The sequence below is a fragment of the Phocoena phocoena genome, chromosome 1 (assembly GCF_963924675.1).
Source record: "Phocoena phocoena chromosome 1, mPhoPho1.1, whole genome shotgun sequence".
In the NCBI taxonomy this organism is placed as follows: Eukaryota; Metazoa; Chordata; class Mammalia; order Artiodactyla; family Phocoenidae; genus Phocoena; species Phocoena phocoena.
Genome location: NC_089219.1, coordinates 34795223 through 34822511, shown reverse-complemented (window position 1 = coordinate 34822511; position 27289 = coordinate 34795223). Strand labels below are relative to the sequence as shown.

Here is a 27289-nt window from a genome sequence, read left to right as displayed (position 1 = left end):
AAGAGCTGAAATTCCCCAAATTAATCTCAATTTACTATACGTCTTCCCTGGATGTTGCAAGCCTTCAATAGACTCCACAGCACCAAAATAGTTACATCAGACCAATATTACCTGTGTACTGGTTGTCAAAGTTAGGGGCACGGATTCCTGGTGCTTCACATGCAGCCATCTTCCCAGAATCCTTACCTCCTTACTTTTCTGTGATGCTCATGATGTTAGTCTGGGTTCTCGAGTAAACTCCCAAATGGGATTAAAATGCAAGGATTTTATTAGGGAAACACCTTTCAAAAAATACGGGAGGGAGCTAGGGGAGCCATCAAGCCTAAGTGAAGGAATAGTGGGTAGCAGAATCATAGACTACCATGCAGCCTAAGGGAAGTTTGGCAAGGCCATCATGGGTGTCCTTGAGCCAAAGTTGGCTGTCGGAGGAGTTCCATGTCTTCCAGGAACAGGACTGCTTTAGAATCTCTGCTGAGCCTACTACTTGGCTTGGGAGCACTTGGGAAGCATGGCCACAGGAGAAATGTGGTAGATTTCAGAGCAAAGCATCTTGGATCAATTATATTATCTGTAGTTAGAGATCTACAAGTCATAATTTCATGGCCACCACAACTTCAGTTTACAATTTTCAGAGCTCTTATCTAAGTTGATCCTTAAAATACTCCTGTAATAAGGCAACATTTACTGAGCACTAACAAAACGTAAGGTATTCTCACTTAATCTTCGCAAGAAATTTAGGGAGCAGGTACTATTTCTATCTCTTTAAGATTTTAAAAGCTCATCCTCCCCTGCATTTGGATTAGGCAGTTTGATGGTGGGATCCAGGAATCTGTTGACTTTCTTGTGGGTGGTGCATAGACCTTACTTTGAGAAACACTTCAATGTTCAGTACTGAATGTGGTAGCTCCAAATTGAAACTCTGGGGGTGAAGTTTCATTGGCAGGACTGGAACTCAGGTTTTCTGACTCCAAATCACTTTCCATCCTGGTGTCTCAAATCTATGAAAATTGAATTTTATGCCATGTTATGCAAAGGGTAAATGAGGCATTTGGTTGTGCTATAATCACAAAGCTCTGCTTGGTTGGCTCCTTTTCCCCCAACCCCACATTAATGTGTCTCATCCTAAAAGACCCTTCCCTCAGATTTATCTATCTCTGGAGTGACCAGAACTCCCATTCTGCTCAGTCTAGGGCAGTCCTTTCATCCCAGTGTAATTGACAACCAAATCCCTTTCACTCTCAAGAGCACCCTATTTAGCTAACACATAAATTATATAATCTAATAACCTGTTTATCTGCTCTTCCAGCAGCAGCCCTTGCTTCCTTCATCCCACTTCCCAACTTCCACACACTGAGATTTTACTCTGTACTCTTTTGTTACAGATCCTGGGATAAAGCAGAACAAACAAAAATCTCTGCCCTGATTACTGTCTAGCAAAGACAGAAAATATGCAATTTTGATTAGCAGATGATTATATATACTATGGAGAACAATCAAGCAGGGGAAGGTGATCTGGGTCACGAGATCTGGGCATGGAGGGGGCTGCTATTTTAAACAGAGTGGTCAGGGAAGGCTTTCCTATTCCTTCCCCAAAATAACAGAGGGAGAAAGCCATTTATAATACTAGAGTTCTCTGGGGAAACAGTCTTCCTGTCAAGAGGCAGGAGTGTCAAGGCCTTGAGGTGGGAATGTGCTTGCACATTCAAGGAAAAGGAGGCCTGTGAGGTTGGGAGTAAACCAGGGGGAGAGCAGTGAAAAGTGGGAGTGGGACAAACGGGGACACACTGTGAAGCCTCTTGCAGGATGCTGGCTTTTGTTCGTAAGAAAGAATGGAAACCTCTAAGGTTTTGAGCAGAGAAGTGACCCATAGTCTGACATGGCTTTTAAGAGGACAGACACCCTGGCTGCTATGTTGAGAATTGACTAGAGAGGGGTGGGACAGGAAAAGGAAGGTAGCAGGGAGCTCACCTAGCAGGTACTACAATAACCCAAGTGAGAGATGACAGAGGTCTGGACCCATGTGGACAGAGGTGGTGAGAAGTGGTCAAATTCTGGTTATATCAAAGGCAGAATCAACAGGGTTTGCAGACCCATTGGATGTGGAGTGTTCTAAAAAGTGAGAAGTTGGGATAGACTGAGGGTTTTGGCTGGGACCTGTAAGGATGAATGGGCTGTTGCCGAGATGGGGAAGGCTGTGGGAGTAGCAGCCCTAGTCACCCCTCAACCTGCTGAGTCTGGGGCAACCCCATTTCCACAGGGCTGCTCTCACCCTTAGTCTCCGTGTCACCAGTGGACACTTTTCAGCCTCCACCTTCTTGGACCTTTTGGTTTTGATGCCAGCTGAATCACTTTGTTCTCTAGGATTCTGTGACGTCCCCCTTCCTGGATTCCCCATATCTTTGGGCCTCCACAGATGCTCTGATGTGATGTCCTCCATGACCACAGCTTTCAATAGCCACCTGACGAGCATCAAACGTTCAGCTTCAGCCTACACCTCACTCCTTAGCTCCAAATCTGCTTCCCACATAACTCCCCATGGATGCCCCAGACACCTCAAACTCTGCATATCTGAAACCAAACAGACCCCTCCCCTTTGTGTATTCTCTATTCCAGCAAGTGCACCATCTGTATCACCACTCTGCAATCATGCCCCATTCTTCCCTCTTCCTCATTCCACATTCAACTAGTCACCTCAATCTGTCAACCCCATTTCCGAGAACATCTCAAATCTGATGTTCTTTCCTACTGCCTTATCTATGGTCTCATCTTATCTGGACTTCTACAGCAATGTCCAAATTGGCCACTATTTTGTCCCAGAGTCATCTAAAATGAAAATCATTCTATTTAAAAATCACCCACAGGAATTCCCTGGTGGTCCAGTGGTTAAGACTCCATGCTTTTACTGCTGAGGGCCCGGGTTTGATCCCTGGTCAGGGAACTGAGATCCCTACAAGTTGCACCTTGCCAAAAAGGTATAAATAAAAATCATCCAGATCCCCTATCACCAGCTTCTCAGCCCAGACAGAAGGGCTGTATAGCTGGCTGCCCCGAACCAGTAAGAAGTACTCAAACATCACTTGGATAGGTGTAAATATTGTGCAAGTTGACTCACTTCTTTGTATCATTTATAGCCTTTAAAACCAGCAGCCAGACTGATGGGACGTAAGCAGGCCTTCCAATATCTGAGGCATCATTCAGAGCAGGGAGAGGCAGAATTCCTAACAAAAATGCTCCTTCCCCAGCCACAAGCCAGCTTACCAGCCTTGGTGTCAGACTAATCCTCCCATTAGCAGAACCTCAGGCCTAAGCCTGTCATGGGCTACACTTGCCTGTTCATCTCTACCAGATTCCCATTCACTGCCACTACAGCTCCCATTAGCTCTCCCCTGCTCATCTGACCCGACATTGCTCCCTTCCCAAACCCTCCATTGTGACCTCTGGGTTCAGTCACTGGCTTTTTCTCTGAATGTTCTCTTACTCTATCTCTAACTAGACTCGTGCCTAGGACGCTACTTCCCTTGGAGCCCTTTCGGTGATGATGTTTTTCTTCTTCAACACCAAGTACTGTGTTGTCTGGTAGTGGGCTAAGTCTATTACACCACTGCCACTTCTAAACACAAATTTTCTTGCAGTCCATGCTTTCAAGCTAAGCCCACTATCCAGCAGCATTCCTTCACATTCCTGGGCCTTCTCCACACCCACTTCTACCAACACTTGTGGGAACTGCAACACTCACTGAACACCATGGTCTATTTTTGACCTCTTCATGTCCAGTACTGTCTTCCTCCTCCTGTCTTCTACTCACATCATCCTAACCCGAACTGCCACTACCAGTAACTGCCACATGTCTCCAGGCTGAGTATGCCAGGCTAAGGCCACCACCTCATATTCTTCCAGCTCCCTTAAATTAGTACTTTTACTCCATTGGGCCAATTTGGAATACTTGCCAACTCCTGGACAATTCCAGTCACCAAAGGTGGCTTTGTACTCTTACTGACTTTGGCTACCCAGGATTCACCCCCAGATCTGGGGATGGGGGAAGTGGATGCTGGGGGACAATAGCATCAACTATAATCTTGCATTCACTTTCACTACCTTTGCTTTTTTCCTCCTGTTAGATTCAGCTGGCCAAGCTCTGGTTAAACCCAACCCTCCACCTGCTGGCAATTCTATTTCCCTTGTATACTTTTTCCCCATTCTCCAAGACAACTACACCTTTTTCTCTCCTCTAACCTCCCAACCTCTCTTCTTCCTTTTCTAAAGCCCACCAATTTTTTTTTTTTTTTACTGAACCTAATCTTTTTTTTTTTTAGATTTTCTAAAATTTATTTTGGCTGCACCTGGTCTCAGCTGCAGCGTGCGGGATCCAGTTCCCTGAACCAGGGATTGAACCCAGGTCCCCTGCTTTGGGAGCATGGAGTCTTACCCACTGGGCCACCAGGGAAGTCCCTTACTGAACCTAATTTGAATAGATGGATTGACATCATTCTCAATATTCATGAACACGTAAATGTCCATTTTTCTTTAATGTCTTTCAATGGTCTTGCTTCTTCCCAGAGATTTGGAAAATGTTAGTCCTAAATATATTTCCCTGATACCACTGTATTTATTATACAAAATAAATTTTAGCCATTTACTATTACTAACAAATTATCCACTCTTGACTGCTAGCTCTTTTGGTTTATTACCACTACCACCTATTCCTTAAGTCTTACCTCACTGCCTAGGTCATCTAGTACAAGGTTCAACAGAAACCATAAGCATCCTCACCTAATTTTGACCAGAACGAAAGAAGACAACATGCCCATAGCACTTTCCGTGCTCTCTGATCCAGTCACATGGGTCTCCAAGAACATGAGGTATTCATAACCCTTACACAGCTGGAGAACCAAACTCATGGATAAGTGTCAAAAGCTAAGGAAGGTTGTCACAGAGCAAATCACTGCTGCTACTGCTGCAAAGCATTGCTTCCACCACTCCTCTTCTAGTAAACAGTACAGACTTCCCCAGAGTCCCATGCTGGTGCATCTGAACGGTAGACCAGGTTCTAAACCTGCAGACCGGCTGCAAGACTGAATGTACTCTCTCATCTGTCAGAGACTCACAGTCTACCTAATCCTTACACATAGTGAAGTAAATTCACACAAGACAAATACACACGAAAAAATGTTGTTTGCAACACTGGCAGCAAGACTGCATCACAAAAAGCTTTTTTCTTCCTTGCCATCGTTTTCAAAATCACATTCCAACATTATTGGATTATGTAAGCATTGTTGGCATCATTTCCACAACATATATCCTAATGTATGCAACTATAAGAAAAAAACACTACATACCACCAGCAGTGTTCAACATCCAAGGAGGTGGCCCCAAATTCAGAAAAGGCATTTCAAAGTGCTGACTGATACTAGCCTAGCCCACTTGCCTATTTTTTCCCCACTTTATTCGTCAGTCTCCTGAATTAAAACTATCAGTGCAATGCAAATCTCAGTTCTGTGAATCCCGAGCCCATTCTGGAGAGGCTCACAGCACTGCATGACTCCCGGATGTGCCACTCCAGCCGACTCTATAACCCCAAGGCCTCAAATGCTGGCCAGAATGATCCAGAATTAGTCTCTAGACAGCAGTCATTAACTATTCCACAAAGGAAGCCAAAGGGCATTTTAATAAGACATTATAAAAGAACAGCCAGAACAGGCTTAGGTTACAAGGGTGCTGAGAACAAAATGAATGTCACTGACCTCTATGTTCTTTAAGCAGACTTCACACAAGCATTGCATTATTTGTGCCCAAGCAAAGGAGCTGTGTTAACCAAGTACACCAGTCTCTGCGGCAGGCATCTGATAACTACGGTGGGCATCCTTCAATCCACAGGCTGAAGTAACTCACAGTAGGGCACAAATAAATGGCTTCCAAGGATTACAGTCCAGTTAGTCTCCACCAGACCATGCCCTCTCTCTTCTCCTTTACCACTGCCTCCCAGTAAAAGCAGCTCACAGAAAGGAAAATGGCCATATTACCATAGTAAATACTTTCTAATTTTCAGTACGGGCCCACAGGCATGCTACTCAATAAAGGATTACACATTTTAAAAAATTTCCTGAGTAAATACCAATGAGTACCCCCTATCTACAGATAGATTTAAGCTAATAAGGATCCTATAACCAGAAAGTACTTATAAACTAAAATGAAACAAGGCAGAAATATACACAAAGACAATTATTTAAGACCTTTATTAACAGGTGCTTGCAGTTTGTTGACTTTTTTGAAAAAATCAAGCTGTAAACTTTTATTACAAATTAAAAATGAGGTTCTTAAAAATCTCAACTTGACCAGATATGAAACAATTTAAAAACCTTTAAAGGTGTATTGAGAAAAATCAGGCTTTTTTATTTTTTTTAAAAAACACGTTTGTCATTACCAAAAAGAGACGTCTTTAGGTAAAAATAATAAAAACCCCATGCTGCATAGATAATGCAGATAGTTCTAGTTATCTGGTCAACAGGCAAAAAGCAAGCACTTAAGGTCTTCAGCTCCAATCTTTTGTTCATTTCTTATTGCTGGAATTTCGTACTCATTTCTTCTTGTTGGATGACTAAACTGTAAAAGAAAAAAAGTTTTAAAATTATCTCGTGTAGTTCACTGCAATTTTCTTCTAGTACACCAACTGCTCCCGATTCAAATAAGCTATAGGGAAGGCATTAACAAATCTCATACTGGTTTATCTTAACACAGCAATTCGTAACAGGGGTGGACCCTGCTGTGTAACAAGAATGGTTACTCCTAGGTTCTGGATGACCTTTTGACACTCAGAAAATAGTATAGAGGGGAAAAAAAGTATCAGTGGCCGAAAATAATAATTCTAGTGCCAAATGCCTCCTAGAATCAAGTAAAAAGGGAATCCCTTGATTTTGGAATTGATGATACAATGCCAAAGTTGTCACTTTTCCCAAAAAGACCAACCATATTGGTCACTATCACCTAGGTTATTAATCCTAGTAGCTCTCCCACTTATTTTTGAAAAATGAAAAATAATGCAATGTAATTAACGTTACCTGTTATGGTAAGGTTAGCAAGACTTTCCTCTGCTTACTGGTAAAATCATCCAAAAAGGTTGACAAAAGGCTCTCACATTCAAGATACAATATAAAGCTAGGTCTCCAAGTGTTAGTGAGCCAAAGTATGGCTCTGATACGCCCCATTACCAAAATGGGATATTCAGGTCATGTTATGATTAGTTTGGGTAGAAGATATTATATGTTTAAGTGGCTTACCTTACCTGATGAACTGGGTTTTTTCCTCTTTCATTAATGGACACCACTCATGATTGCTCAGAGGCCAGAAGGCTATCTATGCTTACTTACCCGGATGATGGTAGAGATGGTAAGCCGGCATTTACTCAGCCCCGCCCTGCTCAGCCTCGGGAGCGGACGAATTCTCAGCTGGTGGATCGGCTGCTTTTGTCTCTTTGCCATCTTGTGGTTTAGGGTTTTCTGGGCGTCTGCGTCGGTAATTGAAGTTGCGGCGGTACCGACGTTGAGGTGGCTGCTGACCTTGGGTCTCATCTCCTTGATTTTCCTTATCTTCTTCATTGCCGTCCTCTCTGGGCTGTCTTTGGCGAGGAGGGCCCCTGGAATGAACATTGTGCAAACCTGCGATGATAAAACCTTCTTTCTTTAACCTAGCCACCAGTATTAACACATCTGGCCTTCCTGTTTATCAAGTGGTCTGCAGGCAATTTAGCAAAATCAAAAGAGCAAATTTGGCTTTTATTTCACAAATTGAGTATGACTTGGGAAAAGGATTTGGAAGTATAAACTGGAAGATGAATGCTTAAAACTGGTTTTAATAGTCTCGTAAGCTTTTACCCATAGTATAATCCATTACAAAGTTAGCCATGAAAGGACTAAAGGTGGTACAACACTATCAACACCTTGATGTCATTTAAAAACATGGGCTTTAAGGTAACCAGGTTTGGGAACAAGTGCTAACTACCCTTTACAGATGAACACTTGCTAAAAATGCAGGAAGTCAAAGCCAAAGAAGAGATGCTCTCTTCATATAAATGAAAGTACACAACAACCATTAGTCACTGGGAAAGGCAAATCAAAACCACTTCATACCCACTAGGATAGTCATAATCCAAAGGCTGAAAAATAACCATGTTGGGGAGGATGTGAAGAAACAAACCCTCAATACATTGCTGGTGGGAATATAAAATGCTGCAGCAGCTTTGCAAAACAGCTTGGCAACAAATGTCAACAAATGTCTACTCCTGGGTCTACAGCCAAAACAGTGTCCATTATGTGACCACTGTATTATTCACAACAAAAAAAGAAACCCAAATGCCCATCAACTGGTTAATGAAGAACAAAATGTGATATTCATACAATAGAACATGACTTGGTCATAAAAAGAAATCAAGTACTGATACATGCAACATGGATGACCTTAAAAATATGTGAATTGAAAGCCAGACACAGAAATACCCGAAATAGGCAAATCCAGAGACAGGGAAAGCAGATTAGTGGTAGCCAAGGGCTGGGGCAGAGGGGAATGGAGAGTGACTATTAATGAATACAGGACTTTGGGGGTGGCGGACTGGGGGGAGTGTGGCGGTGATGAAAATGTCTGGAATTAGACGGTGGTAATGGCTGCGTGACTTTGTGAATATACTAAATACCAGTCAGTTGCATGCTTTAAATGAACACCAAGATTAATATCATCCTTCTATACCATAAATATTATAGGTCATAATAAGCTCTAATTTCCTATTTAGATCCGTACATTCTATTTTTCACCTCTAATCCCTCCAATCTCCCACCTACCTCTCCCAATCCCACCCCCCACCCCTTCTCCTGAAACTGCTTCCCCACATTTTGTGAACTCATGACCAGTCTTCGGCAAAACTTCCCCTTGAAGAACAGCCTTCAAGTGGTGGCTGTCCCACCCCTAACACTGCGGCTTCTAAAGTGAATTCTAAAACCCCAAGCTTTCAAATCTTACGTTATGCCATATTCCATTTACTACACTTTTCCTGTTGTAATTATCATGACAGTCCCAAATAATATGGGCTTTCAGGTTCTTTACTTCCCATCCAATTCTTGTTTGCTACCTAGGTTTTCTCAACTTCAAGCATTCCACTCTCTAATCACCCCTTACTTATTTTCCCGGTTTATTCCAGGTGTCTTGTTCTCGCACTCTATTTCCACTAGGACCTATAATCCAATGATCCCATCACTCATTCTGTCACTTACTCTTCCTTAATCTGTTTCTCCCCTCTTTCTGCAAGTATAAAGTCCACCATTAATCGTTATAACCAGTCTCAAACTCAGTCATCTTTGGGTAACAAATGCTGAACAAATCTAACGCTATGCCTAACCTGAGGCTGCTGCTCAAAACGGCTGGAAACGTACAGCCATGCTGGGTGGACCCACTTTAAATTGGTAAACACTGTTATTTGATCTCCCCTATTTCTCTTCTAGAGATAATTTCACATCTTTGTCCCAAACTCCCCAAACCCCTCTCACCCCTCTCTCCTTTTGACTTCACTAACATACCGGGGCCCATATACTCTGGCTTCTTACACATGCAATGCCCATGGTTTCTAGCAAAAGACTAACCCACTATTTGTGGACCAAATCCTATCCTAACTGAAGACAGTTCTAGCAGTTACTTCCCTGACAACTGTCCTCTTTTACTACGTTTTCCAGCCTACAAATATGCTCTTATTTCTCAAACAAAAAAATCCTTTCTTGATGACACATTTCCCTTTATTGCCACCTCACCTGTCTCCTTCTCAGCAAAACTCCTGCTATATTGGTCTCAGATTTCTTACAATTTGCTCTTGGATCTACATCAATCAGAATTTCACCCCATGGATTATAAGTAGCATGTGTCATTTACTACTCATTTGAACAAAAAATTCCTGGCTAAATAGTTTGGAAAGCCCTGCGTTCGTTGATACTTTAAGGCAAATCAATCTATCTACCATATCTATCTATCTCACCATAGCAATTACCTGACACTGTAATACTAGTCTATTCATTCAAATGAGACCATTTAGTCTAACTTAAACCAAAAGGCAAACAGTAAAACTGAAGCACTTGACAACAAAAATTCATATGCTATTTTTAAGAACACCAATGCAACTAGGTAGAAAATTTAAGCAGCTCTACAATGTAAGAAAAAGTAGACCAAGGATTCTGCTCTTGGAATTTAAATGGATAGACTGTCATGAAAGCCTATTTTAGACCATTTATCACTATCACAGATAAACATTATCACTATTTTAAAACATATTGTGATTATTTGTAGTATTTCAACAAGGTAACTATGTCTAGGTTGAAAATAGTATACTACCTGTTAGTCTTAGGGATCACATCTGGAGACTCAACGCTCTAAGACCCTTAAAAGAAATAACTGCTACACCAGTCAATCCTAACATTGTGGGACTGGGAACACTGCCTCAGTGTGCTACATATATGTATAAACGTGTCTGGCTCATGGAGCTCTTCCCTAATTACTCTATACTCTAATAATTAAATACCCTCTGTTAAAAAGATATGCTTACCTTTTACCTTTCTCCCTCCCAATGAACCAGGTTTTAAAGTTATAATACAATGCAGTTTAAACTACTATTTTCTTACCTGTTAAAGGACAGAACATGTGAAATTCCATACCCTCATTAGAGAAAAACAACAACAAAACCAACTGCATAAAGTAGACCACATCTATAAAGGTGTTTTTAACCAGTGCCAGCAAAGATGCAAAGAACACATTCTCAAAGATAACTGACTTCAGGTTCATCTCTTAGGTATCTGATGAAAGAAAATGTGAAGTGTTAACAGATAAACGACAGAAAAAGCCTGCACAAGAAGCATGATGCTGTGAGTCCTAACACATGCTTGAGAATTTTAAAATACAAACCATACCTGCGGAATCGTGGTCTATAACCCCGATACATATTCTGTCTCACTGGTCTACCTTGTTCTCCTGCACCTTGGTTGTCAGCACCCTGAAAAGGCAATGGAAATCAAGCCAATATGGACCAGTAAAAGCCCAACCAGACAGAAGTCTGAGTACCACGGCAGTTAAAAATAAATAAAATCACATTTACCTCCATCACTTCTCCCTGCACAGGAGGGTTGGAATACTGTGGTCGACGCCCATAGGGTCTCCGCATGTAGTAAGGTGGGAACCTTCGCCTGCGGTAAGGCCGGCGCTGTTGGGCCTGGCCTTCAGGAGCACTCTCCGATCCCTCATTCTTTTCCCCACTCTCACTATTCTGGTAATTCTGCTGGTAATTGCGTGGAGGACCCCTGCGACGTGGATAGCGTCTATAATGGTTACGGTCTGCTGCATATTTACTGCCTTGTACTGGAACTCCACCAGGGCCTGTAACATTTGCTGCCTCCGCACCCTACAAAAGCCATCATATATTGATAGTGACAATGGAATTAAGTACACTTAACAAAACTTACACAAAGCAAATAAAAAAGGGTCTCTGTGGCCAGGGGTGCATAGAAATGATTAAATATTAGTTCCTCACTGTTCTGAAGAGATAGCCCTCTAACTGCAGCCAGCACATTAGGATTGATGCACCTGTGTTCAAGTGGTCACCTGACCCATCCATCCACATTAGAGCCACCATCCTAATGGATGAGATCTCCAAAATATTTCCATACTGAAGTCAAACCTTTACACAAAAAGCATCCTCACCTTTTCTCCTTCAACAACATCAAACTCCACAGTCTCTCCATCTCCTACACTGCGAAGGTACTTCCTGGGGTTATTCTTCTTTATGGCAGTCTAGTAATATCACATTCCAAAAATAGATTAACAGGGGAGAATAATGTGCTTTTTCATTTAAAATGTACCAGAGTCAACAATATTTTAGCTTGGATATACACTTAAAATTAGCTTTAAATAAGACCAAACCATCAATAAATTTAGGAAAACCGGGACCAATGCTACCCCCAACCTCAACCAAAATACTCCAATCTTACAAGGCCCCAGCATTTTACCACTATTTTCCAAACTAAAACAAGTAAGTTAACACTCAAGACAGACACTATATAGATATATATTTTAAAATGCTTTTTGCAAAAGCATTATATGTAGCTTTGAACAAAATGAGGATATCCATCTATCCCCAAAGACTGCACTTAATAGTAGAAGCTAGCCCCACACAGGGCCAGTTTAGATGACAGGCGAGTTTAGTTTTGCATGCTTCAAAGTTGACCAAACCAACTTTGTCCCTGTGTTACCGTATCAAACTCAATTACAAATGTCAACCAAAATCCCTTCCAACCTGACTGTGGTAATACTTCGATGGAAATGCAATTCACATGAATTAACTATGCCACTTTTAATATTCCGACTGCCTGGGACAGTTGGTTATTACCTCCCCAGAATACATTAAATCTCACATTGTTACTTGTTCTCCAGACTTCTACGACAAAGTTAAAGGGGAAGAATAATATCTCACGTTTGTAGTACTTCCATAAAGTTCTTCCACACATTACCCACTCAATCTCATTATGACAGATGATGTGAGGCATTATTATTCCTCTTTTAAGGTAATAAACAGGCTTTAAAAAGTTAGGTGACTTGCCCAAGGTCACACAGCTAATAAGTGGCAGAGTATGGACTTTTCTAAAGCCAGGTCTTGGGACTCCAAATCCCATGTTCATTCTGCTACATCACAGCGGTATCCATTACAGGATCACTCATGCATTTCCATTCCAGAGGAGGCAGGACAACCAACAAATCTGAAGCCAATTAAGCTAAGTTGCCCAGAACTGCAGTCTCCTTGATACACCACCAAGACCTGAGCAGCCAAAGTCCTAAGAAACAACTAAATGTTGAAACCACCTCCAAAATAAAGAGGAAAGCATATTGGTGACACCTTGTGGGTTGGTACAAGCGGGTGATATGCATTCAGCCAAATAATTAATTTCATCTGTCATCTAAACTGTCACAAAGTTTTCATACCTTTCATGTAACTCAATTATCTGCAGTCATAGGGGATAGCACAAGTATGGGTAATTAAAATCCCAAACTCTTATTTTGGTCAGCATTTTCAACACCCTCCCCAATCTTCCCAAACCCTTTACTGTTGCTGACGGGCAGCAAGACTGGCAAGCTTGCTGTCTCTTGTACCTAATTCTGCAAATTCCTTTGAACATGCAAAAGGGAAGTAAGGAACAGATTAAGTGTTGGTATTCAATTTTATAAAATAAACATTTGTCTTAATATAACACTTTGCCTGAGCAGTCCTATATTTGTTTAGAATTTAAAAGTTTCCATGCTTATGTTTGACCCAGGGATTACTGGACAGGGCTTCTGATGTATCTAGAAATTGATCTGGCTTCCCCCTTGATTACCACTGAGTGCTGTACAGGGCACTTCAGAGAGCTACAAAACACCAACCTAAGACAGCCCTTCCTATGAAGTATGCTGCCAGCCAAGCTCATACCTCCCTGAATAAAGGCATGTGTAGACTGACTTTGTCTTTTGATGTCTACATTACAGTATAGTGGTTAAAAAGTTCTTAGAGTGATTTTCAATACAAGTTGACAATATTTCAACAGTCTTAGTAAAAAAAACAAAAACTGCAGAGTACATAAAAGTACACATTTATAAACATTTCTCCTACCCACTGCATTCCTATGAGGATAATTAAGTCCAGTGGGGCCTATGATATACTTAAGGTTGAAATATTAGCATTCATTTGGCAGTGGCTTACTTTAACAATAAACTCCTTAATGTTTAAGCATTTTCCAAAATATTTTCCTTAAATGGTACTTGTGGGGGAAGTTTAGCATGTAGCACCTATCCTGTTATAACAGAAGGACCTATGCTACGTTTGCCAGTTTTTCAACATTCATTTCAAATTAACGTATTTTGCAACTTTGGCCGATTTCTCCCAGGATTACTGTTATTTGTCCTTACCACAGAGGTAATTCTAACAGCATCTTGTCAAAGTTTCTGTGTATCTATAGCAATGGTATTAGTTCAAGTTTAGATTAATGGAGGTTTTCAGTTCATCTGAAATTAGGTTTCAAAATTTAGTGTAACAAGTAGAGCAGATTCAACATTTTAAAAAGCTATAGCCATTAACAAAATACCAATGTGAAACACCTATTTTAATTAAGTAAACTGCCAACATAATGTTTCAATGTACACATTTAAGCTGTACTACCCCTCTTCCTGTGGGAACTAAATTGTTTGGTGACTGGACTTAACCTTTTTGCAAGGAACAGTAGTTGACAAGCTATCCACCCTTTTCTTCCCACAAGCCTTGAGCCAGAAGGGTAAATACCCACACGAGCACTCACCTGGTGTACAAATACATCTTCCTTGGTGTCATTCCTACAAGACAGAACCAAGTTGAACAAGTTATAAAATTGAACACTACATTTTATGTTGCCAAAGATTAAGAATACACTGGGTCCTTTCTGCACTCCCCTCCCCTTTTTAGAGACTTTCTCGGCTGCCAACCAGCCATTAGGAAATTAAGAAACAAAACAAAAACACAACCAGTAAGCCACGACGGTTTTGCTAATAACTCTCACCATCTACCTTAGAAGGATTAAAGACTAATAAAGTGTGACCTACTAAGCTATTAAGAGGATAGAAGTGACTAGCAACATACATTCTGTCACTCATCCTACTGAACAGCGTTCCTGCACAACCCACTCCTACCTCTAAGAGCACGGTTACTAACTTAAGTAGGAGAGATCATGAACACATTCTCTTCCATTAATTACTAGCTTCCTACTTTCTCACTTCATCCTCAATCATTTCCTTTTTACCATTTCCAATCCCCAACTTTCCTTGAGGATCATAAAGATGACCACAGAATGTACAATACCAGGAATGAGCCCTAAATGTAAACTATGGACTTTGAATGATAATGATGTGTCTGTGTAGATTTATCGATTGTAACTAATGTATCCCTTTGGTACAGTATAGTGGGGGAAGTCATGGGTGCAATGTGTAGGCCTGGGGTATATGGGAACTATGTATTTTCTGCTCAACTTAGCCATGAACCTAAACTGCTCTTAAAAATAAAGTACTGATTAAAATAGAGGGACAAGATCACAATGAAGTACAAATATGAACACCACCAATACTGACATCATTCACACGGAAAGCATTGTTTATGCTGGAGAACTAAGGAGGTGAAGATGAATCAAACTTTTTACTAGCACACACAACCCCCCTTTTCACTTCATATGACACCATTTGACACCAATCTTTAGTCTGTTCCTAAACAAATATGGTTGAAATATTTGCTTCAGGACTTTACAAGTAGCTATTAAAGGAGGCAACATTTGCCCTAAGTCTTAAAGGAGTTTACCGGAAAATGAGAAAGATGTTCCAGGTGGAGAGGTCATGGATATGGGTAAAGCCAACAATGAGCAAATTAAGTGCAAATTGGGTTCAACCTAGAATATGGCTTAGGGCTGTGGCTGTGAGGAAGGGTGAATACGGGCTAAATCATCATGTAGGTAGAGAAGCCAGTAAACGCTTTTATGTAGTGGACATATAAATTATTAGATAAATTAGAACACGATAAATTATTAGGTGTTAAAAAATGGTTGCTATTACGGAAAGTTTGAAGCCAAGAGGAGACCTGTTAGTTATAAAAGCTACACCAGAAGTCCAGACTAGGACTGATGGAGGCCTGGACTAAGGGGCTGTGTATGAGGGAGTAGACTTGAGATATCGTTCTTGAATTAATATGGGAAAAACTTTGTGGATGAATGGAGGCTAGAAGTCAGGGGGCAGTGGTGAATGATCTGAATTTTTAGCTTAGAGACTGGAGGTCACGGTGATGATACTATGAACAAAAAGAAGCACTGGAGGAGCAACAACATTTCTAGACCTTTATTGATTTACCCTACCCTATTGTCAGTAGGTCAGAGTTGAGAAAGGACTCAATAGTATAGTTCTAGTGTTTAATGACAAAAGGAACAAAGGTTACAATGAACTAGCCTGACTGGTTTACTGACTATTGGCTCCTTGCGGATCCATGGAGCAATGTATGCACCAAAGAATCCATATAGCTTGGATTATCATAACATGAGGACATTCAATTTATGGAAACAGGATCGATCACACACACACTCACATGGTGGGGGGAGAGGGGGAGAGGGGGAGAGAGGGAGAGAGAGCGCGAGCGAGCTACACGACGACTGAATTTCAAGCTCTAAGGCTGTTCCAAAGACAGGGGGTACTACTTCCATTAAAGGGAGTGAAGGGTATAAGACTTGCCAGATGATTAGGTAAAGGATATTTGGTCCTGGACTTTCATGTGTAAATTAACTGAGTTTTGAATATAGTATTTTACAGTTTCAATATGCATTATAATTTCCTAAAAGTTGCAGCTTTCAAGAGAGGGATTTTTCATTACTGACAATAATGTTACCCATGTATCTGGGTAGCCAATACAACACTTTTTCTAATGTAGTTGCAAATAGACATTTACAGATGGAAAATATTATACACCACAATAAAAAGAAGTAAAAGCAGTTATCTACGAATTTTACTTCAGGGTTGTAAAAGGAGTATTAAAAAAATTCACCAAAACTACTTTTCCAGTCAGGACAATCTTAAAGATAGTACAAGACAAGTAGTACACACAAGATAAATCATCTCTTGGAAAACAGATTAGGGAGAGGTTTTCTGGATACAGAGCTATGTGGAAACCAATATGTTCACTAATGATGTCATGCCAGACAAGGTGATACTCATTTATTCTGCTGTCACTAAACCAGTCTATAAGAGAATATATCATGGTCAAAAGATATATAGATTTTAGGGCATTTCCCTGGTGGAATATATCATGGTCAAAAGATATATAGATTTTAGGGCATTTCCCTAGCGGAGCAGTGGTTAAGAATCCGCCTGCCAATGCAGGGGACATGGGTTCGAGCCCTGGTCTGGGAAGATCCCACATGCTGCGGAGTAACTAAGCCCATGCACCACAACTATTGAGCCTGAGCTCTAGAGCCTGCGAGCCACAGCGACTGAAGCCCGCAAGCCTAGAGCCCATACTCCGCAACAAGAGAAGCCGCTGCAATGAGAAGCCCATGCACCGCAACAAAAAGTAGCCCCCGCTTGCCACAACTAGAGAAAGTCTGTGCGCAGCAATGAAGAACCAATGCAGCCAAAAAAAAAGTATGTAGATTTTAGGGAAAAACTTGACAGATCAAAAAATGTAGTTTTAGCCAAGCCATTATACTACAGTATGGATGCAATAAATCAATCTAGTTGCAACTTGTTAAAGGACTACCAAGAAGTTCAAGGCACTACCAATAGGAAACCTGATTTTTACTCCTCATTCTACTATTTACAGCTGTGTAGCCTTGGAAAGCTGCCCCCTCCTAACTGGATCTTTTTCTTCACCCACAAAAGGGGAAAAGCTTAGACACCTAACAGCTTACACTGCAGAGGGTTTACGTTCCAGATACTGTGCCAAGCGCTTTAACTCTTTAGATCATACCAATCCCAAGGTAGGTGCTTTTATATTAACCCCCCGTTCTACAAATTAGGAAAATGAAGTATGCGGTCATCTGCTTAGAGTGGTAGAATTTGATTCCACAGGCCCTGGGCTTTATCATGTTGAAAACTCAAAAAGGATCAGTTTGGAAATCTTTACATATTTCAGCTGTAGAAGGAGATAACAGCATATGGTTTCTCCAATTTTGGGAGAGAACAACAATGAATAACAAACATCCCTACATCCTTACCTGTAGTACACAAAGTTATTCGTATAATTAGACCAGGGTTCTGCTGCATATTGCCCCCTCACTTCCCTCAACACTTAAAAAATGTAAAAACCATTCTTTGCTCACCAGCCAGAAAAAACCAGTTCTGAGAGGGTTTCTTGACTCCTGATCTACAGTAATACTGGAAAAAAGGCATGTCATGGCTACTAGAGATCTTACTGAAGAGGGAAAAGCAGCAATTAAAGATGACCAAAATGGCTCATCAAGAAGCATGTTTTAACCTTTAGCTATTTATTAATGCAATGAGGAGAGAATGGAGGCATCACCAGCACTGCCTCTTACCTCCTGAGAACCAAGAGGCATACTTCTGCCTTTACCATACTTTACCGAGGGTGGAAGGTTAGACACAAGCCAAAGTATGAGCTCCAACCCCATGGAGCCAAGTCACTGAAAACAGAGGCTGCCATTCTTCTGTCTAGCACTCAGCATACTACAGGAACATGGTAGGTGCTCAATTTTAAAGTATCTACTGAGTGTCTACTATTCATGAACATTAGCCAGCTCTAATCTACCAGAAGCCACTGGGCTGATGATGAAAGGATAGCAAGCCCAAAGGCCTCATTCAATTCTTTAATACTGTTGGGTATTTACTTGTGCTAGTTAGCTATCTGGGCATTGTGCTAAACACAAGAAATAAAAATAAGATGTGGCCTATCCTCAAGGATTTCTATCTAGAAGGCCACCACTATTCAATCTAAGGCAGCAGCTGAATTACCAAATGTGGTTTTCTACATGTTATAGTATGTTAAGTCATACTAATCAGAGAGGAAGGAGGAGAGAGGGGCAAGGTGGGATATAGAACACAATAGTTAAGAGCTCCTAACCAGAACCACTGGAGCCAAGGTTGGAATCCTGGCTATCCCCATTACTAACTACATAATCTTGGGCAAAGTGCCTTATTGGTAAAGCCAAATATCTAAGTTTGTTTTCTAGTAGCCATAATAAAAAGTAAAGACAAGTAAAACTAATTTGATCATTTCAACATACATGGTCAACATAAGACATTGAAGTATCTTACATTCAGTTTCTCAGATGCTTAATAGGCACATGTACCTACTACTGTATTGGACAGCACAGACTTACAGTATTCCAACAGTGTCATTCCATGTATCACACACCAGTCCTCCCATTCTCCTGCAGTCAAGTGTACTCTTTTTGCTGTATTCTTCTACTCCGCCTCTTCGTATTAACAGATCATTATTTACTACTGAACAAATTTTTAATGAAAACATACTTTTCTCACCTATCTAGAAATATAACATTGTTCTTATTCAGCAAATAACACAGCAGTGACTTCAAGGAAAAAGAAATCACACAGATAGCAAGAGACTTTAGAAAAAAAGGGGATACCATTTTAAGTTGAGAATGCCAAAGAAAACGAAATCCTGCAGGGATCTAAAGAAAATGGAAGTCTCTTCAAAGTTCCTAATGTAGGACAATGAAGGTATGTCTTTTTATGCCTCCACCCCCCCCCCACCCCGCCCCATCCCTCCCTTAGCACACCACCAAATCTTCAAGCCTTCCCTAGTACCACAACATTTACTCATTTAGGTTACAGACTACCTATGATTTCTTGGTTCTTACTGTGCGATCAAGTTATGATCAGTTTGACTTTAACAGCCCAAGAGACTTGGCAATCATCTTTCCACAGGTCTATAAAGTTAAAATTAACAGGGTTTGTAGGGTCACAGACTGTTGTATATTTTTCTCTTTTTTAACAACACTTATAAAAAGGCAAAACCTGTTCTTGGTTCACAGACCATATAAAACCAGAATGAGTTTAAAGATAAAGATCTAATACTCTCTTTTAATTCCTTAATTGCCTCCCAATATTAGGTATCAAGCAAGTCCTTTACTTCCTAAAGACAATCTGCACGCTGAACGAGAACTACATTATAGCAATCCCTAACTATATGAAACAGGCAGTGAAAAGCAGAAAGCTTTTCAAATCTGGGGAACTAGTAGCATACAGCTCTAGTGACAAGCTAGAGATCATTTAAGAAGAACCTTTCAATGGCAAAGAATAACTCCTGCCCCCATTATCTGTAGAAAATGTAGACCATGTAGAAACAACCAAACTGAAGACGACTAGGGTCTATTTTCATAGACAGCAATAACAGGAGTTAGCGCACACAAACTCCACTGTCAGAAAACAGAGTTCAAATCCTAGCTCTGCCACTTAGCAGCTACACTTCTGGGGCAAGTTTACTCAACCTCTCTGTGTTTCAGAATAGTACCTATTACCTGAAAGGTTGGATTAAATCCATTAGCTGATTTTAACCATTTACTATAGTTCCTAGCATAAATACTTGATAAACATTAGCTACTCTTATCACCACCATAATGAAGATCAGTTATATACACGTGGAATCCCCAACAGGTAGGGCCCCCGCAAAGGGAGACTAAACCTGACAGCCATGACTAAGTATTTTTTCTAAGAAGGGACAGCTAAGCCCTTCCCTGTCTTGGTTTATTAAATATCATCCTAGACCATGGGTAAAAAGTAATACACAGAAATGCATATAGGAAGGGAAGTCAAACAACAGGAGAGAACTAAGCCTGACAGACTGTCGTAAAAAGAGAATGCATGCCTCATTTACAGGCCGTAATACTCATGACCAGCTGATTTTCATTTCCATGGAACTAAAGACCCCAAAGCTAAAATACAGCTCTTAAAAAAAGAAGATACTCTGATCAGGTAGGCCACCAGTTTGTGATCTCTTCTCTGTTTGATTCTTTTTGCTCCAAATACCTTGCCCAACCCTTACAATTCAGCTTTTTAAGTACTCTGGATAACAGAAAAGTATTCCTATTCTGGTGACTATAAAAAGATGCATGTCCGATTGAAAAATAAATTGTTACTGATTCATGCCAATCTTTCATAAGTTTGGTGAGCATAGATTAATCCTCAACACCTGGAAGCGAAAGAGAACATCAAGTTTCTAGATTTAAAAGCAGAAAATCAAACCCTGAAACCACTGACCCCATGGCATCCTTCTAATGCCATCTTCAATAGTCTTGAGTGAAGTTTATCATAAAATGCAAAGTAATTTTGGGGGGTTAATAAACGCCTCCAGTCACATAATCCAATTATCTTTTGCAGACGCAGCACACAAAGGAATAACAATGAATTCCTAGACTACATAGCCTAACAAAATAAACCCAACATTTTTGCTGTGTTAAAATCTTTATACTCTTATTTAGCACCTTTTGTACAACGAAACCCTTTAAAAAATAATTCTAACAAGGCTGTAACAATTATCGCAGGCAATAACACAGACTGAAATACATGTTTACAATAAAAATACATTTCTTTAAAGGAAAATTTTACATTAAAAATGTATCTTAATTATAAACACTTTAACAGCCTACAATATAAAATTCATAGAATTCTGAGGTTAAAATTAGAGCTACACCAATCATCCCCAACACTACATCCTCTCCTTTATACAGAAACAGTATACATGTGTGACACACACACTTTCTCTCTCGGGAGAGCCAAGTGCCTCCAGCCCCGAACCACCTGCCTCCAGCCCCGAACCACCTGCTAGCTTCCAGAACTATAGTTCTTTAAGACATACATTTTCCCTTAAGTAAGGTAAACCTCTCCTGAACTTACCTGCTGTTAGGTTTTACAGTGTCTTGTTCAAGTCTCTGAATCATTCATTGAAACGACCAGTCTTAGAAATGTAAAGCACATCTGAACCAGTTAGTGTGACAAAATACTTGCAGTTAAGACAGTCCAAACAAAGCATCATCAAACGCCAACTTACATTTAACTTGCCCTGTATGATAGCCAAATGAGTTGACTGCAAGTCAGAACAGAGAGATTCAAGGAATGGTATCTCACAGAATAAAAACCATGAGTATATGAAAAACTACTTTTATCTTGGATTATCAATTGTTCACTTGAAAAATATCATAACCTAAGTCCATTTAATGCAGCAAAACAAAAAACATATTTCTAAAGCACAAACTACTTAAAAGCCTGCAAATTACAGTCCCTCTTAATGTGCACACCAGTGATATCCTATCACCTTGGGTCAAAGGTCAAAAGCTGTGTTTCTCAAGGTAAGGCCCACAAGCCATAATCACCTGGAATTCTCCTTAAAAATGTACCCCAGACCCAATGAATCCAAGCCGGGAAGGAAGATTTCAGGAATGTGCCTTTTTACCCTTCCAAGGTAAGCACACTTAAATTTGAAAACCACTGGTTTAAGCGTGAGGCCAATAAGGAGACTCAGAGTAAGACTGAAATACTAATGGAAATGCTAACAAATTCAGAGATCACCTAAAAAGTGATCAAATACTGGCATCAAAGCATTCCCTTCCTTCCTTCCTCACTAGCAGCCCATTATCAAAAAACCGATGAAAAAAATGTGGCCTTGGCCTGTCCCAAAGGCAGTCTGGAAAATTCCTAAAGATTTTGGAAGAGACAAAATGTTTCCCCACAACTGCAAACGTGGAAAGCAGACCATCAAATGCTTACAATCTCTTTCGCTCTGAACGCTTCCACAATACCTTACGGTTGAGTAACTAACAGTTTTTCACCAGCCAGCTGTGTCTAAGCTGAATCTTGACCATTTGGCTTCCTTCAGTAGTGCCCATTTCACAAACATCTGGCGTTACTTCTTATTCTTAAGTGCTTTCAAACGTCTAGTGTAAGTAAGGATGTAAGACAGAAAATGCTGAGATGACTGTATCATACCTGGAAGGCCAATACTGCTGTTAGGTGCACAGTGCTCTACACCCCTGTAACTGCACTACTTGCCTTGGCAGCCATCTTGGATATGAAGCCTGGCTGACAAGGAGACCATGAAGAGCACTGTGAGTAAACTGCCCTTGTTACCATCACTATAGCTACAAACAACTCTAAGGATTAATCCTAAAGATGCAGTTTGTAGCTTTGCCTTCAAATATGAAAAATAATGTTACCGCGTACTAAGACCGCTCTAATAAGCTACAACCAAAGCTTTAGCAAGTACAATTTGGGGGCAAGGAAGTAGAGAAATAAAAATTGAGGAAAGGAAACGGGCCATTCATTTTCTTCCAAATGTTACAGTATGAGCAAATAAAAACAACTGTTGTCAAAACAGCCCTAACGTGAAATTTATCAGAGGCATTGTAAAACAGCATATAGTGGGACACTAAACAAAGGAATTATAACCTTAGTCAAAACGACATACTTGCATTATCAAATCACGTTGCCTCCAGAGGTTAACAAGTTGTAAATAACCTACATAATTAGTGGCTCACATTTTCAAATACCAATTTCAGTAACGTATAAAAGCATGACGAAGATAAAAATGTGGTGGGCCTGAGCCTAACGGAATTATACCAGATCTTAGCTTTCTCAGTTTGCCGTAACTGGTAAGAGATGGCTCACTCCGCTTGCCTTTTAAATCGCTTTGTACCTTTCAAGTTAGCCTTAGATTAACATTTAGCTGCAAAACAAAGACAATCTCTAGATCCACTAATCCTTTCAAGTCACCAAGGAAAACAAAATCCCACTAACAATACACCAGAGGTGGCAACCTACACAAGCTCCAACAGTCCTAAGTCCGCAAAGCCTACAGATGGGACAGAGCATGCAAGAGACAGCACGAGGATTCAGCGGCGGTCATCTCACCTGTTGATGAAACCATATCCGTTTCTTACATTGAACCATTTTACTGTTCCCAAAACCTTCGTTGCTGGAGAAAAAAAAAAAACCCACAATTACCAGACATCCCTTTTTTTTTTTTTAAACCGCCACGCATCAGCATCCGGTGGCTCCCGCGTTCCCCGGCGGCGGCCAGCGGCCACCTGACAGCCTTTCTCTCCGGGGCCCGCCGGCCAGCCGCGCGGTCCACGTGGGTGAGCCCACAGCTACAGAGGCCCGGGGCGCGGGCCCGAGCTGGGTGTGCGCGGGGACCGCGGGCGGCGGGCGCTGCGGCGAGCACGTGAGAAAAGGGAAGCCGCTCAGCCCACTCCGGCCTGCGTAGGCGGCGCGCCGCGCCCTCCGAGTACACGCGGAAAGGAGCGGGTGGGGGACGCAACAACGGCGTGCGGGCCCGAGCACACGCGGCCGGCGGGCGGGCGGGCAGGCGCCGAGGGGAGGGACCCCGCCGCACACGCGGTCGGCGGCGCGCGGCCGCCCAGGGGGAGGGGCGCGCGGCCGCGCGGGGTCTGCAGGGGGCGCGGGAGGCGGCGCAGGCGCGCCTCGGGCACGCGGACCGGGCGGGCCGGCGTCCGCGAATAGGGGGGGCCTGGGGGAGGGGTGGCCGCGCGCCGCCGAGTCGGTCCCCGCCGGCCGCGCGCCCGCCGGCTCGTCCAGCTTCGGGTAACGGTTCCGCTGCCAAGCTTCCCTCCCGCCCCACACTCGTCCCCGTCCGGTCCTTACCGATGACCTTCTTGTCCCCGCCGGCAGGCGCCGCCGATGTGAGGCCGCCCGGGCCGCCGCTCCCTACGCCGCTGCCCGTCGTGCCGGGCTTGGTGTCGGCAGCGCTGAGGGCGGGGGCGGCGGGGGGGGCGGCGGGCGGCTGCTGGGTCTCGGCCTCGCTGCTCATGGTTGCGGTGATGGTGACTGGGGCCGGCTGCGGCAGCTGCGGCTCCTCCCGGGATGTGATGGTAACTAGGCCGGCGGCGGCGGTGGGGCTGCACAGGGCTCTCTGGGGTCCGCTCTCCGCTCCCGCTACCGATCGAACTAGCGAGAATGGCGGGACGGGCGGGATAAGCCCGGCGATCGACCCGCCCCAAGGATCGTTCACTGGCCAGCAATGCTGTCAATCTCACCACCTGACCTCAACTCTTGACTTCTACTGGCTAATACTCTATCACTCCTCCACTGTCATTGGCCCTTAGGCAGCTAATTCGGCCGACCTGCAACCGTTCCTGCCTCCGCCGCCGCCATAGAGACCGGAACTAGAATTAGAGTCACCACGAGAACCATAGAGTACTCGAGAGGACGGGCAGAGAGAACGTGACTTTCACGAGGCGGCAACCCGGGCGGGCCCGAATTCCAGGGCAGTGTCCTGGCCGAAGGAAAGGCACGGCCAGACGCTTTAGCCGGGATTACCCGACCTGACCCGGGGCCCAATGACACCTTAGCTCCATATGGAGGGAAGGCCTCCCGGCCGCCCTGCTCCAAATATGGTCCTTGTGACCTCAGACCATGACTGCAGATAGAGCCGTCTTTTCTACAATGGCCGTGTACTCGCGGCAGAGCTGAGAGTTTCTGGAACGGACTTAAATGTATGCATTCTAAGAGCGTCGGCTTACGGCGGAGCAGTCACCTTGGGGGGACCACGCAAGGTATCAGGCAGCCCTTGCCCAGCATATGGAGGGCGGGGGTGTACTCCGTGGGGACCTGCCTCCCGATCTATCATACAAGGCACAGGAGGACTGTATTGAGTATTCACATCTTTTCGTATTGGCCACAAATCAGGTTTAATTTCACCTCACGTTTATTGAGCACGCTAGGCATTTTTCGTGCATTTTATTCTTAAAACAGCCATGTGAAACAGGGATTACTATGCACGTTTCACAAACGATTTGTAATTGAGGCTGCCGCATGATGTAGATGAAGTCCACCTTAGTTCGTTCTTTATTAAGCGTCTACTATCTGCTGGGTATGGACAAGTGCGCCAGTTGCTGCCTTCTTAAATTCAGTCTAGGGATAAACGCAGAAATTTAAACATGCAACACACCCAACACTACAGCGCTGCAAATGCACAAAGCATTTTGGGAGTGGCGGTGGGGAGAAGGTTTAGTGCAGACTCCAAGCACATGGAGGTTTATGCAAAGGCGTAGGAGGCAAGAAGAGATGGGGTCTGGGGCAAATACAACTAAAGTAGTCCAGTAAGACCAGAATGAAGACATTTGGGTTATAGAGGTAGGCAGGGTTAAATTAGGAACATTTTATCTGAAACTTAACCTAAGGGCAATAGTGAGAAGAGTAATTTTAGAATTGAAAGTAGGGAATGGCACTTTTTTTTTTCTTTAATGGCTGGGGAATAGTGAATGGGCTGCAGAGGGGCAAAAATGAAAGTAGGGAGACCAGCTAGGAGGCTAGTGCAGTAGTCCTCACCCCATCTGTATCATCTAGGCCTGTAAATTCCACCCCTTAAAGGCCTCCCTGAATCAGTCCTAAAAAAATCTCTAAATGCCAATCCAGAGTTTCTTCCTTCCTACTGCTGCTACTTTAGTGTAGGCCATCATCATCCATTGCTCAGAGCAGGAGTAGGCACCTTTTCTATAGGGGCCAGGTAGTGTTTTAAGCTGTGCAGGCCAGATTCTCAACTACTCAAATCTAGAGCCTGAAAGTAACCACAGACAATCAGTAAACAAGTGCATCTGTGGTCCAAAAAAATGTAATTTATGGACACTGAAATTTGAATTTCATGCAATTTTTATGTCACAAAATATTCTTTAGATTTTTCAACTATTTAAACTTTTTTTCCCCCAACTATTTAAACATTTAAAAATCATTCTTATTCTTCGCTCATGAACCACTGAAAAATAGGGAGTGACACCTGGCCTGCCAACCCCTGGCTTACAGCACTGCTGTGGCCTCCTAGCCAGTGTCTCTACCTTCCTTACTCTAATATTCCCCATCACAGTATCCAGTGTTCTTTTGAAAACATCCATCTGATCACGACACTGTCTTACTTAAAATCTTTAGTGACTACACCACCCACAGGATTGTCCAGATTCCTTAATGTGGTTGGCAGGACCCTGCATGACCTCTAAACTTACTTCCTACTCTTCTGTCACATTCCCTGTCCAATCTTCCAGGTGACCTTTTAGCCACTGCTTCCTTTGAGCTATCACATACTATTCCCTCTACTTATAACATTCTTCCTTTCTCCCTTCTCCTTTGCCTGCTTAACTCTTCATCCTCTAGGTCTTGCCTCAGATGTTACTAGGTTAGGAGACCCTCTCCTAACACACTGTACTGCACTCATTATATCTTCCCTGCCAGCCTATGAGTTCCTGAGGCATCTAGCATAGTCCCTGACACACAATATCTTAATTAATGTGTCAAGTGAATAATGTGATGTAGAAAATGGGTTGGAGAAGAAGGTACTGGCAGCAGAGAGGTCATCTGGGCAGCAGCACCAGTAATCCAGGTGAAAAAGGTCTGCGGCAGCAAGTGTGAAGGGAGAGAAGTAGGTGGATCCCGGAGCTGCTGTTCATCTGTTCCAGCTCCAGGTGACTTTTGACTGTTAAAGAGAAAATATTTCCTCAAAGGCAATTCTGCCAACACTTAGGAAATTTAAAAGTGTGCCCCATAGGCTTGAGAGCTTTTCCCCAAAGTGGAGTTACAAAGGCACTTAGAATAATGGCAGCAGCACCTCTGAGAATAAGTAACCTTCCTTATGTAACTGCTTTGAAGGGATGGCTTCTCAAGCAGAAATATAAATTCTGTAATATTTGTCTTTAAAATGTTACTTAGAAGTATCATTACTTACTCATCCAATTACTTCACTGAAGTCTCTCTTCATGCT

The 27289-nt window shown here is 42.4% G+C and overlaps 1 protein-coding gene across 1 annotated transcript; it reads right to left on the bottom strand.

The window, feature by feature from the left end:
- Window positions 1-6218: 6218 nt before the first annotated feature.
- On the bottom strand, window positions 6219-24482 carry YBX1 (Y-box binding protein 1). Its single transcript, XM_065876542.1, has 8 exons — window positions 24184-24482; window positions 23431-23494; window positions 14343-14376; window positions 11722-11811; window positions 11120-11422; window positions 10935-11017; window positions 7365-7630; window positions 6219-6600 (listed from the first exon to the last, which is right to left on the bottom strand). Exons 1-7 carry the CDS (start codon window positions 24347-24349, stop codon window positions 7396-7398), a joined length of 975 nt encoding a protein of 324 aa, XP_065732614.1. The 5' UTR covers window positions 24350-24482; the 3' UTR covers window positions 6219-6600; window positions 7365-7395.
- Between the last annotated feature and the right edge of the window lie 2807 nt (window positions 24483-27289).

What these genes read in the sequence shown, in the direction of transcription:
- YBX1 (XM_065876542.1), bottom strand. Translation starts at nt 24,349, where the DNA reads ATGAGCAGCGAGGCCGAGACCCAGCAGCCGCCCGCCGCCCCCCCCGCC. An exon ending in CGGGGACAAGAAGGTCATCG is followed by an intron (nt 23,495 to 24,183) that starts GTAAGGACCGGA and finishes TTTTTTCTCCAG; the next exon opens with CAACGAAGGTTTTGGGAACA. An exon ending in ATGTTGTTGAAGGAGAAAAG is followed by an intron (nt 11,423 to 11,721) that starts GTGAGGATGCTT and finishes TGGCTTTTGTAG; the next exon opens with GGTGCGGAGGCAGCAAATGT.